Genomic DNA, 21,882 nt, shown 5'->3' with positions numbered 1-21,882 from the left:
GTACTGTATTTTGTACTTTATACCTTCATTACTACTGTATTTTAAATTGAAAATGATCATTCCAGATTGGCAGAGAAATTATTGTTTGCACTTGGCTTTATATTTAACATTTAGATTTTTTGCTTTGGTCTTGTGCCTGATCTAAGCTTCAGATAATCATGTGAATGAAAAAGAAAGCTCAAAAGGCTAATGATAAGAGGGCACCTTTCAGATGATTTTGAGACTTTGTAAAGTGATCTACATGAATTCTACAAATATTGAAAAATTGCATGACCTTACAATTTGCAAGAGGACATAGCAACATACCATATTTTCCATCTCAACAACTATGCAGCAGTCAGGTAAAGAAAACAACCTAGAAATTATGATCCACCAGTTAGTGAAAGTTTTTTTTGCAAGTGGGAGTTACGGTACAAAAGCGCTTACTAACTTTAGGAATAATGAAATTGAACATACTTAGCCTACACTATCTTGAAAAGAAGTGGGACATGCTACAGTCGGTGACTCGGAGAGGTCTGAATTCACAGGCATCAGTGACGGGACTGAGGCTAAGATGACATAGGAGACAGTATACATTGCACCTTCATATTGATGTACCTGCCTTGAAAGTAAAGAGGCAGTATTAAGGACAGAGAACAGTAGGGAGGTAGGGACAGAATGGAAGTAAGGGAGGGAAGGATAGAGAATGAGAGGGGGAAGGGAAGGGATGAGAAGAGAATTATTAAGAGAAAGCCTGAAGCCATTATGATTATATAGTACATGCAAGGGATCCAGATAAGGATTTGGGATGGGAAGAAAGGGAAGGGGAGGGGGGAAGGAAGGAAGGAATGGTGCCCAACAACTTGGACGGTCAGGAATTGAACGCCAACCTGCATGAAGCAAGACCATTGCTCTACCGTCTAGCCTAAGTAGTTGGACGAATGGGAGGGGGAGAGAAAGATTGGTAGGGAAGGATAGAAAATAAGAGAGAGGGAGGAAGAGAGACTGGGTGAAAGAGAGAATGGGAGGAATAGAGGGAGATAGAACAGGCAGGAAGGAGAATGGAAGAGAGAATAGGAGGGGACAGATAATGGAAATGAGTGAGAAAAAATCCAGGACTACAGAAAACTCAGTGTATATAGACCTAGAGATAGTATCATCTCTGTACATCTCTGGATGTATATATCTTCATTTTATTTATTTTGGTAGGATGAAAGAAAATGTCTGAGAAGGTGTAGGTCACGAACAATTGTCACCCAATGACTGGTTTAGATATACAGTATTTACAGATGCAAGAATAATCACAAAAAAACAAGCGATTCGGTTTTTCATAAGTATCCACTAGGAATTCGAAATACAAATTCCGAATGTTTTCGTGCATCACCACATTATCAAGGAATTCCTTCACCATATTATCAAGGAATTCCTTGATATGGGAGGGGAAATTCCTTGATAATGTGGTGAGACTCGAAAACGTTTGGAATTTTCGTCTAATTTTCCTAGTGGATACTCATGCATATTTACAGATGCGTAAGTATCCTCTAGGAAAATTCTTTCAGATTTAGTCCAATTGCACCCATTTGAAACGTTTCCTGTTGTCCCATGTTGGGATATAGGATATCAGGGACAACATCAATTAAAATATATTAGAAGTAAACAAAATGTAAACCACCACCACAATTACCACCAACACTACACACAACTACTAACCACCATCACTCCATGCAACAACAACCATCACCACTGCCTCCATCACTCTACACAACCACCCACCTCCACCACCATCACTCTACGCAACCACCCACCCACCACCACTGCACACAACCACCCACCTCCACCACCATCACTCTACGCAACCACCCTCCCACAACCACTGCACACAACCACCCACCTCCACCACCATCATCCCACACATCAAGGGGAAGGTCCAGGATGCTCAGCATGACCTTCAATTAAATTTGGCTGTCACGACTGAAGATGTGACGTTTTTGTTTGTATTTTACGTTACGGAGTCATGAGTGGCAGTGATGCCAACTTGGAGTCATGCTCTAGTAAGTTTTATACAGGAATTAAACAAATTCATAACACATTCGCCACAAGTATATATTGTGTATCGTTCATAGGATGAACACGGAGTGCACAATAAACTACCGCTCACAGGATGAGTATGGGATGTATAGTAAACTACTGCTCATGGGATTAATATGCAGGGTACATGCATACAGAATGAGTAAGGGGTACACACTAGCCCAATTGCACTCATGTTGGATATCCCAATCGACTTGAGAATGGTCCAGGACGGACCGAAACGTCGTCGTCCCTTCATTTTCTAGTGTGTGTGGATTGGTCGACACACTACACTGTTGATCGAGTATATATGAGGTGCACAATAAGCTACTGATCGAGTATACATGGAGTGCACAATAAACCAAGTGTTCACAGGATGAATATGGGGTGCACAACCATTGAATTATTTTTTTTTGCCAATGCATGGAACGTAAGTTTATATCTATCTCAAAATGGCCATAGTTTCTATACATTATAAAATAAAATGCTGTGGACGGCAGCGTGTGCGCCTGCCAAATGGTGGCAACAATTCAGTGTGTAGTGATGGGTGCTAGTTAGTTTAGTTCATCTATCATGCACCCCATACCCATCTTGCGGGCGGTAGTGGAAAGGGTTACAGAGGCACACATAATGGGCTCAGGGACTGAACCCCCCACAATTCATTTAGCTAAACAAGTTACAATCTTGATAAGCTAGTTACAGAATTCAGTATAAGTCGTCACATCAACAATGGGCTCGAGGCTAGCAATGTGTGTAGTGTTAGGGGCGCGAGGGACCAGTTGGCAACGCACAGTGTGGTGGTGAAGGTCGTCAGGGAGTCCCCAATACGAGGCAGTCTCCAGCACTCCTCCACACACGGTGGTGGTCGAGCACCTGGACTCTGGCTTCACACAACGCCAGTTTGTCCAGCTTCTCTCACAACCCAGGGCTGTTATACCCGCTCGACTGCACTTATATCTTTAGTGATGCGTTTGGTTGGATATGTTGGCTCAGTCGTGAACCTGGAACGTGGACGTATTTTGAAAATTTAATTGTTCTCGAGAGGTCTATATAGATTGGATAACAATGGTAAGTTAAACATTTGGTAATTACACAGTTGGTTGATAACTCAAACTAATCACAGTAAGGTGACACATAATATACATACACAAAAATTAATTAACTATTGTTAATAGACTAACCCTGTGTATTACATTGTCTATCTCAGAAACGGATGAACTAATACCACTTTTTACGCCTTTAAGGCAACAGACTAACATTATATAATGATTGTTTGGCAAAGGTCGAGTCCACAAACACGACCGAGTGAAGTAAATATAAAATTCAGTAACTTGCATGTTGTATACTTCATATACTGTATTGCTTTGAATTTGAAAAGTTGCATAGGCTACTGACCCCATCAACATTTCCTAGACCAGTGGTTCCCAAAATGTTAAGTCTTATTCCTACTTTTCCAACCACGTTCTGATCTGTGGACCTCTACAACCCACTTTTCTTACCCGTGGATCCCCTACAGCAAAACAGATAAGAGATAGTAAAATTGACGGCAGCCATTAGTGCGACAATACATACATTCGTATGTCACAACTTGTTATTCTCTGCTAAAACTACATGTAAATTTTAAGAGGAGACATTCAGTTCAACCCACTCGTAAGTGGTTATTTTGTTTTATCAAGAAAAAGCACCAAACCATTACTACTACTGTATATAGCACTTGGAAGGGGTCAGGATTAGGAGTTGCAATGGGACGGGGGGACAGAAATGGTACTTGGACGGTTGGGGGTTGAACGCCAGAGTACAGTACAGTATATAGCAGTGGTCCCTTTGACCCCATGATCTATGGACCACAGAGTTTTCCTTGGAGCTGTCTCCGGATGTGGAAAATACGTACACCTTGCATTGGAGACTACAGAGAAGTTGTGGTTTTACCGCGTTCTCAAGTAGCACTACTGCAATATGAAGATGATATCTGTAAGCACACATACACCTATACTATGTAACCGTATGCTACTTTTCCCGGCTTGACGCCTTCTTTTGATAATTATTTACTATCATACCCGTGTACGACTGTAATAATTTACACCATTTGTGTAATTTACACAAGTATCTACACAACTCGTTAAGACGAAGCTTGTGGGATCAGACGAGATATCGCCAAGGATACTGTAAGAGGCTAATTAGGGTACTGAGACTAATAAATAACATCACGGTAAAGAGCTAATGCCGTACATATATCTACAAAAAAGAAAGACGGCAGGGGTCATTGAACTGCTACTGACAAGCTTTCCCTGCAAAGTTTTAGAGATACTAATCTTGAAAAGTCTCTTGGACTGTATATAATATATATATTGGGAAGGTTTCGAAATACTATTTGTTCAACGAAGGTAGATCACGTAAACCCAATACAATAGGAGAGAGAAGGGCGGGAAGACCGTCTTCCTTGGTTGTCAGAAAGTGTTTGATGCTGTCCCGCAAGAATGGCTACTGTACAAATTGAGAACAAAGCCGACACAAGTGCTGAGATGGGTGAGAAGGTATCTCTTAATAATAATAATTAATTCTAATAATAACTTCCGTTGTGCGGGGACAGAAAGTATATATATTTGTGTGTATATATATATATGTATATACACGGCTTGTATGGAGGCCCCCATTCTTCCAGGTCAAGCTACTGGTTTTATTTAGGCTGCACCCACAAAAACAATAGCCTAATCCCTGATACCTATTTACTGCTAGGAGAACAGAGGCATTAAGTGAAAAACTTGCCCATCCATTTCTGTTCCGCCCGTAAATAGAACTCGGGATCCCCGATTCTGAGTCGAGAACAAAGCTAACCGTACTTCGAGACTCATAGCTAGGTAGGTAGGGAACAGATGGTAACAGTGATATAAAAACACTGCATAAGGGGAGATATGGTGGTGGAAACTGAGAGGCCACGATTGGAAACTGAGAGACCACGGGTGGAAACTGAGAGACCACGGGTGGAAACTGAGAGACCACGGGTGGAAACTGAGAGACCACGGATGGAAACTGAGAGACCACGGATGGAAACTGAGAGACCACGGGTGGAAACTGAGAGACCACGGGTGGAAACTGAGAGACCACGGGTGGAAACTGAGAGACCACGGGTGGAAACTGAGAGACCACGGGTGGGCACTGAACTCGACGTGAAGGGGGTTAGAAATAGCATAAGCTACTCTATCCCTTTGAGATGTATTTTATTGTCTCAATAAACGTACTTGAACTTGAACTAGAGACAATAGAGCCGGAGAGATGTAAGGAAAACTTTTAACAAGCTTGAGTTAAAATAAGACAAGAAAAAAGAGGAATGTTATTGCAATAACTAATTATATATAGGAGCGGCGCTCAACTCCTGCAAGGTCATTGTATCCACTGGACACACATTTCCTCCCCGGGGCAATCGGCTGAAGGGGAATGCCGCTGCTGACATAACGGTGTTTCTGGAATTCGGTCTTTGTCTAGTACGGCGATTTTTTTTGGAGGGGGAGGGGGTGTGAATGATATGATTCACGGGATTCGCAGATTGTATCCTATGACCCGCGAGCTGCTAAGGTGTATTGTATGATGCAAGATCTCTGGTGTCTCTCTCAGTATCGTTGCCACATTTTCCTACGATACGTTGCCCACTTCTCCGGGTTGGGATATCACCCTACGTAAGTCGGAAACGATTAATGACGATGGTTACCTCAAGTTGTCCTGCGTCTGCATGACCCTCACTCTATTAGTGAAGTTGTAAATGTCTCAAATCACTTTACATTAAAAATGTTAACTGCTGGAAACGTCAGTTAACGAGTTAACGCCAAGTGTAAACAGCTCTCAGTAAACCTGCGCCGGTTGTCAGTGTTGCTATTAATTTGCTTGGCTAAAACGAATTTATATTTTAATATATAAATTCGTTAGGACTTCAGTTCCTGATGCCCACTGTGTCCCCCTCTGTAACCCTTTTCACTACCTCACAGAGGATGGGCATGGGGATACATAGTCAATAAACTCAACTAAACTAACATGACTCCTATGTACTTGTACACACATTCTTTTAGAATATAAATTTGAAATTGAATTTGAATTAACCGCAAGCTAGGAAGGTCCGTGTTAATGGTGTCTACTGGAACCTGGTACCTGCCTACAGGTCGTGTGGGTCGCCAAAGCTTGCCGTAATTTAACGTGTCATTATTCCCACAACTGTACTAAAATTCGCTGCTTATTCTTTTACATTCTTTAGGAACATGGAATGGGTTATTTATCGAGAATTTCAGAGCAGTACTTATGCTTAGAGTATATGATTCTTGATCTGAAAATGAGTTGGAAATCGGGTCTGGCAACGCTGTATAAATCATTAACAGCTGATTCACCTGATTGCACTCAGCTCTTCTGAACATAACTGTAACATTCTTACTTCGGAATCAAGACACATATAGCCTTAAATAAATAAAGACGGAATAAATGTCTGCTTACTATGGATCCCATCCTATATATTTGCCTCCAGATGAATGATAAAACTGATGTAATCAAAGCATTTGTTTTTATAATGAGCAAACTTGGATTCCATATGAACAGCCCAATGAGAGTATTATAAAGATAATTCTTACGAAATTGCATTGATATAAGAGATAATTAGATAATGATGGACTCGATACCTATCCCGCCGTGGTCTGTGGTAGAATTAGTACAGTGGTCTACGTTTATGACTTACAAACAAGGATCCCAGGTTCGAATCTCTGCGAGACAAATGATTGCCGACTTTTCTCATTTCTCGTATTTTCTTTTTATCATACTTTTACATATACTTTTTTACTTATCATACTTTTTACATATAAAAGTATCATACTTTTTCTCATTCTCGTATCAGATATAGACAAGGACACATTGTAGTACTGTATCATGCGTCGCAGATGACATTAGTCTTTTTATGAAAGTGGACAATATAGAGGACAGCAAACCTAACTGATGCGTCTTTCCATGGACCACAGAAATCAACATGATGTTCAATGACAAGTTCTAGCGCCTCTGCTGTGATAAACACGAAAATATCAAAACGAAGACCACATTTAAAGCAGAATTAAATCACACTATAGAAAGAAAAAATATAAAAGGTTTTACCTTTGAGTAATTATGTCGAAAATTCTTATATTTTAAAAACACACTAAAGTAGTCATCACAACAGCAAGAAAAGTGTCAGGCTGAATAACAAGAACCTTTCAAGTAAGAGATGCCACACCAATGATGGTACTGTTTAAGGAAGTGATGGTATCTAGGGTGGAATATTGCTGCGCACGAACAGCCCCATTCAAAGCTGGAGAAGTTGCTAATCTGGAGAACGTGCACATAATTTTTACTGATTGAATCCATTAATAACACATCCGAATTATTGGAACCGATTACAATCTCAATATGTTCGCTTTAGAGAGCAGGCAAGAGATTATATTATATTATTATTTACACATGGAAAATAATTGATGGACTGGGTTCAAATCTACAAACGGAAATAACTCCTTACGAAACCAGGAAGTATGACAGGAAGTGCAAAACAGCCCTGTAGTGAAGGCAGAGGTACAATGGGTACACTAAGAGACAATTCTATCAACATTAAGGCTCCAAGACCTATCCATGTTGCCTAGTTCTCTTAAGTATCTTGTATGTTGTGTATATCCCCTCTATCTCTTCTCTTCCCCAGGGCTGTAAGATCCAGCTCCCTTAACCTATTATCATAGTTTTGACACTAATTTTATAAAAAAACCTCTGCACTTTTTAATTTTGGATTCCAGTCCAGTGCTGCATATTCCATTATTGGTCTAATAAAGGCTGCATAGATTGCCTTGCAAGAGTCCTGAATTTAGGTTTCTAAACAACGTTCTAATCTCTGCCAGCGTCCAATATGCCGTCGATGTCACCCGTGTTTATGTGTGCCTCTGGTGGTAGTGTTGGAATTATATCTACTCCCAAATGTGTTTTTCTCTTCGATTTCTATAGTTAGCCTTTCCATTATGTTGTATATACAACATTCCTTACGTGGCTATAGAACAGCTTTGGCTGATCCTTTAGCTTACGCCGCAATTTCGTTTCAAATTGCCTCTCAGTTTAGTAACCCAAAGTAGGTATCATGTTTCGTTGTATCAGTATTGTCAACAAGAGTCTGGTCTAACCTTCCTCAAACACCTGTCCACAGTCTGCGTTCGTGGCTAAGTCACTGGAGGACTTAGATTATCTGCCAAATCTAGTCCTCAACTTGAGCAATGGACCCGAGCTGGAGGCCATTCCCGAAATCCAGAACGAACCTCCATACAATGACCCAAAGGTAAGCCCATTATTATTTTTGTTTATAATTTATCCAATCATTTATCAACTTTAGATTTAACCTAACGATAAATGGTAGCACGGGCTCCTACCGTGAAAATCTCCTGACATGAGAACATCAAATACGTGCTGCCAGCTTGGTTGTTCCATCACGTACTATAGGCAGCATGAAAGTATGATGCCAATCAACTCGATCATAACTTCAAGATAATTCAAGCAGGATATTAAAATCACTGTATTCTCGTTTATATATCACCATAGTATGCGGTGAATTACAACTTGCAGAAGATATCACTCTAGCTTTGGCTGGGAGCACAGTGCATCACTGGCATCTCCGTTATAAAGGAAATGACAACCGCAGTACAATCGCGAATAGTGATTATAAATTCACTAAACTTCATGATGTTGTGATTCGAAAAGCCTGGACACAATGCTAATAATATAGACACAATTAACTATAAACTAAAGTTAATGAAAAGTGTAAGCTACTGGTTATCCTTGAGGTGGTTGGTTATAAAGACCAGGTAATTCATTTCATGAAGGCCGATATACTTTAGACACAACTCATCTACGCCTTAAGTAAAACGTTAATAAGTTATACTAGTATTTGTGGCAGTTTATGGAGAACAGTTATTACGTGAGGCTACCAGGAGTCCGCCCTAATGAGGAGACGTTTTGTCTGGGAGAGAGAGACATCCTGTATACTTGAATTGTTCTCCAGCACCGCTTTCTTGGGATGACCGCCTGTGTACAGTTACCAACCTTTGTCTTTACTGCATCTCTCAAAATGAGGTCGCAGCAACCTTATTTCTACAACATATCTTGAAAGTAGTAAGGTCAATACACCATTGCCATGAGGGAAGAGTGGATGTTAATACTTATCATGAGGTATGTTTTGACAGTAAAGGAATTGCAAGAGCTAATGTTAACACACTTAATTCAAAGTACGTATAAACCTCTCACCAATATGTGCTCATTGGTGAGCTATAACTCCTGGGTCCCACCTTTAGTAGTCGGTTGACTGTCGCCTATTGAATGATACCTGATCCTTATGCTGCCTATCGCACCGGACTATTGCAATTATGTGTGTATGTTCGTTTGCAAAAACAGTACTTACCTTACAGTGTTTATATGACAAAGCTGCAGCTCCTGAGATCCGCCTTTCCTATCGTCGGCTGTCAAGTGTAATGATTCCCGAGCCTTTCATTTCTTGTCATGTTATTTCCCCACTGGTAACACAGAAACAATTGTCCACGGCTTTGATTATGATCAAGGTCTTTATATAGCAGCAGTTTCTTTATGTAATTAGATGGCTGATTTATAAAGGCCCCGTGCGTATCCCTCCAGTGGGCAGTGGTGGAAGATTCATACAGGTATATAATGGACTATCATTTAGGAAGACTGAGGAGCCGAGCAGACGTTCAAGGTGAGCCAGTTGCTCTGGATCTTGTACACTCGTTAGCTCTATCGTCTTGAACATCCCAATCAAGTCACCGTTTTGAAGCATATTAGTTAGTCACACCAATGATATTAGTACTATTAGTCATTAAGACACAGCGTTGGCTGCATCGACTGATGGTGTAGTCTAGGGCGGACTTCTTAGCTGCTGGAACTTGTTATAGGTGACCAAGTAGCAGTTGAACGAATCCATAACTGTAGCCTCTGTTCATCCAGCAGTGAATGAGTACCTGGTTGTTAAACGATTTGGCGGGTCATATTCCGGGGAAAATTAGGATTAAGGACCTGCCCGAAACGCTATGCGTGCTAGTGGCTGTACAAGAATGTAAAAACTCTTGTATAAATAAATAAATAAATAAAATGAAAAGATTGATAAAATATAAACATCGTCTAAGAAAATATAAATGAAACAGGAAGTAACAATTGCTTTTTATGAACGAAAATGATGCCAATCTATGAGTTACCAGTGGGGCTGTTTTATTAGAAAAGGACATGAAAACCACGATTTATTTCTTCGATAATTATTCAGACGTAATATTTAATTCTATAAACGGTTTTATTAAACTGGTGTTGACAACATCTTGATGGTTTATGAGACAGAGAAACGACGCTGAAGGACTCCTCCGGATATGGCACTGATGTGACCTTAACGAGGAAAGTGGCTCCGGGATATTAGCGGTGGTGTCAGACCACAGCAGAGAGACCATGTCGTTTCCTCCTCATCCTGTGGAAAAGACCTTCCACAGGATGGGAGAGGCCTTCCATAGGATGGGAGAGACCTTCCATAGGATGGGAGAGACCTTCCATAGGATGGGAGAGACCTTCCATAGGATGGGAGAGACCTTCCATAGGATGGGAGAGACCTTCCATAGGATGGGAGAGACCTTCCATAGGATGGGAGAGACCTTCCATAGGATGGGAGAGACATCCCACAGGATGGATGTGACCTTCCGCAGGATGAATGAGACCTCGCGCAGGATGAATGCGGGAGGGAGGTCATTTCCATCCACAGCAAGATGGATGGAAATCCTCCCTTTTGGACACGTCCTTTTCCAGAGGATGGGTAAGACCTCCCAAAGGATGGGTGTCCCTCACAATAATAAAGGGCCCATAACATATTTAAATTCATTAAGTAAAACGTCTTCTTGAACAAGGCAAAAGTATATTAAACATGATCTTTATTTAATGCAAGTTGATAGTGTTCGTGACGACATATTTGAGAAGAAAGCCAAACTTATTTGAATTGAATCCTTCAGGTAAGGCTTCGTCTCTATCACATTCTGGCTTCTGTTGAATAATGCCAGTGATGAGGATGATTGAGAGAGCTTAAGCTGTGTATGGTTGTATCTTCTATACATCTGGGGGGAATGAGCGCGGCAAACAAATCAGCTTTTAAGATGAATTTCCAGTTATTATTTCTAACATTTATCTCTTCTATCGGGATAAATTACAATGCCAGGTTTATCAGCTCTCACTATGATAGAGCAGTATTAAGCCAGTGTGGCTATAGCTAAACTTTTCACAAATAATAATATTGGTAGTAAATTGTTCGAAGGTTATGAAAATTTGATATTTTTACTGGGATGTATGTGACTATAATCAGTGAACGCTGGGCACGTCCAACACCGTCCCGGACTTGGACCCACCCTGTATGCATTTTCTGGCTTTAGGAAGTTTATGTTAAGGTCTAACAACATTTCACCACGTTCGGAGATTTATTGTTATCTTGTTGTATCTAACAGCATAGAGCTCCATTTGTGTTATAACTGTTTTGAAGTGTGTGAAGCTTTATTCAGATAATGAAGTCTCAGTTCCTTTATTAGATCTAGGGCTCTTTTTTTCCTGTATCTATACCTCTTGAACATATGTTAGTACCCAGATTGTCCTCTAGTTCCAGCATCTTAATTCAAAGCGGTTTACTTGGTCAACAAGTATATTTGATCAACATAAACCAGTTTTTATCTGTATTTTGGCGTCGTAGATCTTCAAGACTATGACCTACCAACTCCTTACTGATGATTGAAGGGGAATTCTAATATCTTTGAGATTTTATTGCGTTTCCATTTGACTGTCTCAAATCGGGATCGAATAAGCTTTCAGACTATTATGGTACCCCGGAAACTGTACCTAGTCCGCATTAGGACTTATAGTATTTATAAATATCAGCATGAGTAGTATACTTTTAATTTATTGTATTACTCCTGGAGAAACTTTTGGCTACTATTACTGGTGTGTTTTACAAGAGTAGAGTGTCTGGAAGATGGTGGCGTTCTTTGTGCATTTGTTTCCCTTTGTCTACTGGCCTCCGTTCTGATGGTGCTAAAAGTGGCATACTTTATTTTGAATTTACTTATATATGTATTGGCAAATTATTGTTTCCGTGAAGTTTGTTCCACAAGCCAGCCGAAATAACGGGATATATTGCTAGAATAAATACTGATCCCAGAAGCAGAATAAATATATGTTTACGTTAATGTGAATGAGGAGTGAAGTCCCTTGGTAACAGGAAGGGGAGCAGCGGGGCAGTGATGGGAGGGGAGTTCATGCAACAGGTTTTAAAGGTCATCTAGATCAAGCAGCAAAGAGTCTTCCAGGTGCGTGGTTCCTATTGAATTTAACTGATACAACACCACCCTTACAGCTGCAGCCTGTTGCGTAATTTTGAGGGGGGGGGGGGGGTAGCGCTTTGCCTTGTGCCTGTATGAGGTGAAATATATTTTTTAAATAAACGGAATTGTTTTGTATGCCTTAGAAAAATATGTTATTTGCTATGAATCCTCTTCCACTCCACTGAGTAAAAGAAAATCATTATTTGTGAGGGATGGGGTAATATTTTATGCGTGTCTACGTTGTAGTATTTTCTAGAGATATTATTTTGTTTTCAGAGAACATGACACTGGCAGAGGTAGGTTTTTTGTTGTTGTTGTCCTTGGAGAGAATAGCCGGACGGTCGTTAATTATACAGAATGAAAATACTAATAATAATACTATTTATACCGATATTCACATCTTCGCTACTCTGGCCAGACCTCCCCAGCCCACAATGGAGCTCAACAATTTTGCTGATAATTCTTTATACCATAGACATGGTCATATGGGCGTATCTTGGAGCAGTAGTAGTAAAAAGAAAAATTCCTCAATGGGTATTAAACTCTGAATCCATTGAGTGATCGGCCAGTATGATAACCACTCTGCCAATATGTTGATGTGTCCCCAATGTGAAGGTTTGGTATAATAAATAAGTGTTTTTTCTGACGCTTGAGCTGTTTGCGTTTTATTTTGAGCGGCACCAATGACCTTCTGTTCTTATCAAAGTCCTATTACATTTATCAGGTGTTACTGCAACTCCTGTAGCCAGTGCTAGATCATTCCTACAGTTCGTGAATGTCATACTTTCAGTTTATGTTTATTTACATCCTTTCAATTTATGATATTTTCACTAGTTTCATGCTGTCCACAAGTCACGTCCTGAAGGATTGTGCAAGTAGGTCGTTCCCGCATTCCCACCCTGATATCTCCACTATTACTGTAATTCTGTGCCTTCTGTTTGTCGAGTACTCTTCCGTTCACCTAAGTATACCTAAAATATACCTAAAAAGTTAACAGTTTTGGCATTTTTTGAGCCTGTTTGTTAGATGCTCCCCTGGTTTCCTCCCTCACTGAGACGCTATCTCCACTATGATAGATGCTACCTTTTTTTTTGAGATATATACAAGAGTTGTTACATTCCTGTACACTAGTACGCGTAGCGTTTCGGGCAGGTCCCTGGAATACGATCCCCGCCGCGAAGAATCGTTTTTACAACCAAGTACACATTTTACTGTTGAGTTAAACAGAGGCTACAGTTAAGGATTTGCGCCCAGTAAATCCTCCCCGGCCAGGATACGAACCCATGACAAAGCGCTTGCGGAACGCCAGGCGAGTGTCTTACCACTGGATCACGGAGACTCATGCACTGCAGTTTCCAACAGGTTACCACAACCTGTTTTACAAGTTAGCTCGTCTGTGTTGTGCGTACGTGTGTGTGGGCGCATGGATATTAGGTTTTTTCCATGCATTCTTTCGTCGCAGACTACGCCTTCTTAGCTTAGAATATTCAAATGATTCTGAAGAAGTACACTTTATGTATTTGTGATGTTTGAATAGAATAACCAGTCTGACAGCAATGACCTTTTCTATAATCCCGATATTATAAAAATATATATATGTTCTTCAGATTGTTACTACAACTACAGGAAACAAAATTATCAGAGGAAAATGATTAGCAAGAGTACATACTAGGAATAGCAAAAGCAGGTGACATGAAGATAGCGGAAGATGTGATTGTACAGTACAAAATAGAAGGTCTAGGGAAGAATGAGACGAGAGTAAAACTGGTAGACACAGCAGAGAAACGCTTCTTAAAGCAACATATTTCAGAACCAACTACAGGTAAGAGAAGAAGACCTAACAGCAAGGCATTTACCCAGAATAAGGAAGATGTCGAAAACATAAGAGTATAAGAGGCATCTAGGGGGGGGGGCTAACGACCACTGAATTATCGTTTGAGTACACAGCTAATAAAAGGTATTGATACCAAGAAACACACTGAGAAAAGTTAGATTTGTCAAAAGTGGGGATTACAGGACGGTGAAGGCCTGTCTGCCAAGAAAACAATGGTAGGGAGACACTTGATAGAAAAAAAACAAATGATATGATGGAATTCTTAGCCCGGAAATATGTGGATGCCACAAAGCAGTTCATCCCACTCAAAAAGGTGAACAATAAGTGAAGAGCAAATATTTGGTTCAGTAGGCAATGCAGAGAAAATAATGAAAAGGCATAAAAAGGATGGAAAAATGCAGACAAGAAATAGTTGTTAGAGAAGCAAACAGATAGTTGCTAGAATTAAATCCCATAGAGTGTAATGAGAGATAAATGGGCAAGGGGAGAAAAGAGGCTACAAGGAATCTATACTATAAGAGGCGGGCAACTTTACTAATCGGAAAAATAAAAAGATTTGGGATGTGGTTATAATTCCAACACTAACTCTGGAGACTCACATAAACAGGGTAACATGGATGGCATATGGGACACTGGCAAACATTAGACCATCATCTAAACACTCTAAATAATAACTCTTTCAAGGCAATCTACACAGCCTACAGTAGACCAGTTCTTAAATATGTAGCACTAGGCTGGACTCTGCATCTTGTAATGCAACCTACAATAGACTAATACTGGAATATGCAACACACCAGCTTGGAAATTGCATTTTGTGAAGCGCAAAACAAAAGTGGAAACTTGTTGAGGTCAGTAAAGGAAACTCTGCATGGGAAGCACTAACAGCTTTGTGGGGAGACATAATCACGAGGTGCTTTTGCGGCTTCAAATAACATTTCATCGTGGATTTATCCACGATGAGGCTGTCCCAGCTGAGTTGCTTGTTGGCTTTTGATGGGACTAATCTGGGTACTGGAATTACAAGGGTGTCCTACTCAGTGACACAGTGTGTCAGGGTGTGCCCGGAATGTCTTGTACCTTTAAGGCATTCCGGTAAGATTTTTACTTGGTCTGGACGGTAGAGCGACGGTCTCGCTTCATGTAGGTCGGCGTTCAATCCCCGATCGTCCAAGTGGTTGATCACTATTCCTTCCGCTCGTCCTATCCTAAATCCTTATCCTGGACCTTTCCAGTGCTACATAGTCGTAATGGCTAGGCGCTTTCCCTTGATAATTCCTTCCCTCCGGTAGGATATCCTTGACCATGTTATCACAAGCTGTGGAGGAGGAGGAGAGAAAGGATGGTAAGGCAATCTAGGAAGAGAAGAGATATATAAGTCAACAAATACACTTATCATTGTCTGTAGAAACTGCTGTAAAAAATTGTTAAATCCTCTATCATATTTGTTGACCAGACCACACACTAGAAAGTGAAGGGACGACGACGTTTCGTCCCTTCATCGACTTGAGAATGGTCCTGGACGGACCGAAACGTCGTCGTTCCTTCACTTTCTAGTGTGTGGTCTGGTCAACATACTTCAGCCATGTTATTGTGACTCCTCGTCTCTATCATACTTGTTTACAATTTATAGTGTTGATTTGTGGATGTCTCTCCTCAGACGAGTATATTCTGGATATCTGGTAACGAGTCTATGTAATATATTGTAAACACAGAGCTTTCTTACCACAGAATGAAGAACTGTTGCTGGATTTGTTGTACGGCATCAATGCCCTCATGGGTAAGGGTGGGGTGTGGTACGTGCCCACGGGCCCCGCCGGACGAGCAAACTGTGTGCCAGGGAGGAAGGTGAGCCACAGTGCAGCTTCCTCAAGAAGGACAACTGTGCCGCAACTGATACAATCCCTCAAAGATATTTTCACCGTTGATCATGAAACCATTGAGCGGTTGAGGCTACAAGTTGAAGAAAGAAAGGTACAGTCATATGTATTTTTAAGATAATTAATTAGGAGATTGGATTACAAGGACTTCTAGGATGATTTTGTATCACTATACTGTCACAAGTCTTTGTATCGTCTGGAAATCTGGGGCCAGATTCACGAAGCACTAGCGCAAGTACTTACGAACCTGTACATCTTTTCTTAATTTTTGGTGGCTTTGTTTACAAATATTAAACAGTTAATGAGCTCCGAAGCACCAGGAGGCTATTTATAACAATAACAACAGTTGATTGACAAGTTTTCATGCTTGTAAACTGTTTAATAATTGTAACCAAAGCCGTCAAAGAGTGAGGAAAGATGTACACGTTCGTAAGTACTTGCGTAACTGCTTCGTGAATCTGTCCCCTGGGGGTCCGTTTGGTCTATATCTTTCACTTTGGTTTACTAATGGACATTAGAAGATTGCTTGTGCCGACTAGTAGACTCGACTTCCATCCCATACATGGTTTACTATCCTATGAAAAATGAATATAATATTAATAACATAGTTCTTGACCTTTACTCTGTTACCCCCTCATATAGACTAGGATAACAGCATAATACCGTGTACTTAAGCTGTTTCAACGAGAGACCCAATAGCCTTGCAAAACAGATTAACAAAATAACAAGCATTAGAGTGAACCTCACAGGTTCCTCTCAGATGTACTTGATTGTTGTATCACTATTCGTCTATTTGCAGCCTGTTGCAGTGACCCTGCACCTGATGGTGAAGGAAGCCAGGGTGTTCTGTCGGAGGGATGTTAAGGGTGCGTATTTATAATATATATATATATATATATATATATATATATATATATATATATATATATATATATATATATATATATATATATATATATAATTTAATAACCCAATATTTTGAAAACACGAGGAAATATAGGCTATATTTTGATCCCAACCTGGGATCCACTGCTGAAAAGGATCCCAGGTTGGGATCGAAATATTCTACATTTCCTCGTGTTTTCAAAATAGTGGGTTATTATTTTCATATATATTTAAAAACTTTCCTTTCAAAGTTTAAATGTCCAGTTCTAATTGCCAACAGACTACTGTGATTATATTTTAAATCCATTGATCATATAAGCTCCAACACGTATCTGATATAAGGTAATTTTAATTGCAAATACGATAACAAACACATACAGTTGCTTTGTAGCCTATTCAAACTTGTATTAAAAGTGCATTGATCCCAATGTAATTGATTTTATCTGACTAATTTTTGTAATATATATTTATTTCACCTAGGTTAAACCAGTCATGCATTACTATGTATTAATACAAGAGGGATCCCGGTAGTACAGTCGGGTTTGTTCCCGACGCACAATCGAGAATTCCGGGTTCGAATCCCGGGTGGAGCAGAAATGGTTGGGCACATTTCTTTTCACTGAATGCCTCTGTTCACCTAGCAGTGAGTAGGTACTCAGCTTGCTGCTTTGAGGTTGCAACCGGGGGGAAGGGGGTCAATAATTCGGTCACATTGGCCTCGATAAAAGCCAAACATGTTTGAATACACTCTGGCTTCCTGTCCCCGAATAAGATGACTCCGTCTTGTGACAGGACCCACCAGCACCCACGTGACGGTTGTGTTGGCCGGCAACCCAGACCACAGGACCCGGACGGAGAGGGACACGCTCTATCCCAAGTGGATGGAAACTTTTGACCTGTAAGTTTGTGTGTATCATTAGTTATTGTTTAGACGAGTCCGGTAGAGTCCGGTGTGAACAGCCCCGCTCCTGTGCCAGGTAAGTCTACTACGGGCTCACCATAGCCCCGTGCTACTTGTCCCGCTCCTGTGCTAGGTAAGTCCACTACGGGCTCACCATAGCCCCGTGCTACTTGTCCCGCTCCTGTGCTAGGTAAGTCTACTACGGGCTCACCATAGCCCCGTGCTACTTGGAACTTGTTCTGAGTAGCTGAATCTATAACAACAACAACAACAAGCAGCGGTGTGCTTGATAATCTGCGGATTATCATGCATGTCACCTATGATTTGAACGGGAGTGAGCATCTGTATTCACCTACTTGTGCTTGCGGGGGTTGAGCTCTGCTCTTTCGGCCCGCCTCTCAACTGTCAATCAACCAACTGTTACTAACTACTAATTTTTTCCACACACACACACACACCCGGGAAGCAGCCCGTAACAGCTTTCTAACTCCCAGGTACATATTTACTGTTAGGTAACAGGGGCATCAGGGTGAGAGAAACTCTGCCCATTTTGTTTCTGCCATCACCAGGGATCGAACCCGGACCCTAGGATTAAGAGCCCAGAACGCTGTCCACTCAGCTATCAGGCCCACCGACATGTGTATGTGTGTGTGTGTGTGTGTGTGTGTGTGTGTGTGTGTGTGTGTGTGTGTGTGTGTGTGTGTGTGTGTGTGTGTGTGTGTGTGTGTGTGTGTGTGCCTTCTTTTGATAATTACTTACTGTGTGTTTGTGCTATTCTGTTCACTAGTTCTGAGTTTATAGGCTTGAAGACTCCTCCCTCGCGTGGATGGACTTGGGTATCACCTGCTATAGAAGTAAAGAAGCAGAATCACATTGTAATTTGTGTTGTTTTAGCACTTTGATGAGGACTAAACAGAAATCATGATTTGACAGTATTGACAATCTCCATTATGTACGTCATTGTACATATTTAGTGTTACATATCCCTCATACTCCAACACCTAGACTACAACATGTACCTTGACTCATATATTATAACATGCAAGCCACCTACACAATGACAGTCTCTGAAAAAAGTTCAACACAATGTGACGAGAATTATTACTGAATTAAGTTACGTGGCTTAACAGTGTGAGGTGGAGGCCGCAGGACTGGTAACTGTACGGACAAGGCATGACTGGGCTGCTCTCTGAACGGTTTAAGTTCGTTAAAATAGAAACTATTTTTTCCTTTTACTCTTCCCCTACACTTCACAATGTTACACTTAGAAATGTGTATAATTACACCTTATACTTCATAATGTATAATGTGACATGTGTAAAGAGGGAACTACATCATAGTAACAGAGTACCCATTGAACTCGTACAAGCTAAGAGAACGCTTTAGTTTAAACACAAATATGAGCTCCATAAACATGTCAATTGTGACACTAGCTCTTCACATATGTCAGTTGCTTAATTTAGAAACTGTACTTGATCTCGAACCCATTATTGATGTGACGATGTGCATTGAATGTTGTAACTAGCTCATCGAGATTGTAACTGGCTTAGCTAAATGAATTGTGGGGTTCAGTCCCTGAGCCCATTATGTGCCTCTGTAACCTTCTCCACTACCGCCCACAGGAGGGGTATGGGGTGCACAATAAATGAACTAAACTACAATATTCATTTGACAACATGGGTGGCCGGTGGTAGGGGGAGTTTCCTATGTAGCGGGTACTTCCTATCTTTTAAAACGGTATTTTGAGACAGTAGTCGATTCAGTTTTATATATTATTATATTAACTACAAATATTTTTTTCCAGGCTTATCAACGACCTTCAGAGGGATCATCTTCTGTTGGAATTATGGTGAGATTTTAAAAAAATATTTATTGTTGTTCTTCCATGAAGAAACTTTTATATTCTGAATTTTATTTTAAGTTTAGCGTCCATTATGTATTACATGTAAACTATTATTCTGATCACAAACTGGTAGGCCACATTTCCAGTTTTCAATTTATTTCATAATGCACTTTTCAAACACCAACTCTATATAGTCTGTATCGAGTCTAATGGAATAAAAATTTCTGTGTATACTACATTTTAATTTGTAATTACTATTTTACTTTCTCTGCCGTTTATGACTGACATGAATATAAATGTTAATATGAATTCAATTATATTACTGGAGCAGTTCTTGAACATCTCACAACTCCTTACATCTCTCTCAAGTAGCCAAAACCCACCTGCTCTTTTTATCTTAAATACTGCATCAGTTATGGTATACATGTCTAAACTTACGACGTGTTGAGAGACACGTAGTTAAAGAGACTGACCAGCAGGTGTACCCACTAGGCAGCAGGAAGAGGAGGTAGAGGAGACTGCAAGTCAACGACTCTTCCATAAACTGGTCCGTAACACTCACGCCGCTCCTGTCCTCCTCTCCTCCTTCACCTACTCCCTTAAGGCAAGTTATATATATATATATATATATATATATATATATATATATATATATATATATATATATATATATATATATATATATATATATATGTATGTATATATATATATATATATATATATATATATATATATATATATATATATATATGTCGTATCTAGTAGCCAGAACTCACTTCTATGCCTAATATGCAAGGCCCGATTTGCCTAATAAGCCAAGTTTTCACGAATTAATTGTTTTTCGTCTACCTAACCTAACCTAACTTTTTCCCCTACCTAACCTAACCTAACCTATAAAGATAGGTTAGGTTAGGTTAGGTTAGGTTAGGTAGGGTTGGTTAGGTTCTGTCATATATCTACGTTAATTTTAACTCCAATAAAAAAAATTGACCTCATACATAATGAAATGGGTAGCTTCATCATTTCACAAGAAAAAAATTAGAGAAAATATATTAATTCAGGAAAACTTGGCTTATTAGGCAAATCGGGCCTTGCATAGTAGGCTGAGAAGTGCGTTCTGGCTACTAGGTACGACATATATATATATATATATATATATATATATATATATATATATATATATATATATATATATATATATATATATATATATATATATATATATATATAATATTCGTATTTTGTTGTGGGGGTTAAATGTATGGGTTATATTACCTCCTCTCTTCATCTATATATTGATTAAACAATGTTCCCTGCCAGTGGCTTTCTCCATTTTTAAATATTCTTCAGTGTTCTCGTTATATATAATTTGTATTCTTTTGCAGGATATTGTTTTAGCGCCACTTGATGGCTGGTATGTGTTTGGAAATCATGCTGATTTCGAAAATGACAGTGATCATTATTCTACAAAAGTGCGGCTCTCAGGCAGTCTTTCAGCCGTGACAGACTTAACAAACATTAATTATAAGACCCATGGTGCTCTGCTGAAGCTGGTACTGCATCACCTTCTTCACTCCAGTGACACGGCATGTATACAGAGTTTTGGTTTCCTTCCATTATGCGTAGTCCAACCACTTGGGCTGGACGGTAGAGCGACGGTCTTGCTTTATGCAGGTTGGCGTTCAATCCCCGACCGTCCAAGTGGTTGGGTACCAATCTTCGCCACCCGTCCCTTCCCGAATCCTTATCCTGTCCCCTTCCCAGTGCTATATAGTCGTAATGGCTTGGCGCTTTCCTCCCCCTGACAATTCCCTTCCCTTCCATTATGCATGCGGCACACTCAATACTCAACTAATCACATTGATAATGATAATTGTTGGTATAAATGGAATTGGCTAACAACCTGGCTATTATATATATAATGATATGTTTACTTATGACGTGTTGTCGCCCAGTCTGATCATTCTGTTTCTCCTGTGATTATTTCTCTCTCGGTTTTCATCTCCTCTCATTTGGCTGTCAAAGCTCTTCACAAAGCAAGCATTAAGAGGGGATAGAATCCAGTACTGAGAAACTTTGTGCTTCTGTGTGTGCCAGAAATGTGCGCCTTTCAA

At 40.1% G+C, this 21,882-nt stretch overlaps 1 protein-coding gene across 1 annotated transcript in view; it reads left to right on the top strand.

Moving 5' to 3' along the window:
* The first annotated feature begins 2,698 nt into the window (after window positions 1-2,698).
* LOC123761317 (protein unc-13 homolog D) overlaps window positions 2,699-21,882 on the top strand; it is a 43,958-nt gene continuing 24,774 nt past the window's right edge. Inside the window, exons 1-8 of the mRNA XM_045747263.2 lie at window positions 2,699-3,114; window positions 8,234-8,362; window positions 15,991-16,233; window positions 16,939-17,005; window positions 17,817-17,922; window positions 19,730-19,774; window positions 20,261-20,372; window positions 21,154-21,354. Coding sequence (XP_045603219.2) covers window positions 3,112-3,114; window positions 8,234-8,362; window positions 15,991-16,233; window positions 16,939-17,005; window positions 17,817-17,922; window positions 19,730-19,774; window positions 20,261-20,372; window positions 21,154-21,354 — 906 coding nt within the window. The 5' untranslated portion in view covers window positions 2,699-3,111. The remainder of the gene's footprint in view (window positions 3,115-8,233; window positions 8,363-15,990; window positions 16,234-16,938; window positions 17,006-17,816; window positions 17,923-19,729; window positions 19,775-20,260; window positions 20,373-21,153; window positions 21,355-21,882) is intronic.

The sequence above is a fragment of the Procambarus clarkii genome, chromosome 7, assembly GCF_040958095.1.
Source record: "Procambarus clarkii isolate CNS0578487 chromosome 7, FALCON_Pclarkii_2.0, whole genome shotgun sequence".
Classification (NCBI taxonomy): domain Eukaryota; kingdom Metazoa; phylum Arthropoda; class Malacostraca; order Decapoda; family Cambaridae; genus Procambarus; species Procambarus clarkii.
The sequence above is the reverse complement of the archived record's forward strand: the minus strand, read 5'-3'. Positions and strand labels throughout refer to the sequence as shown.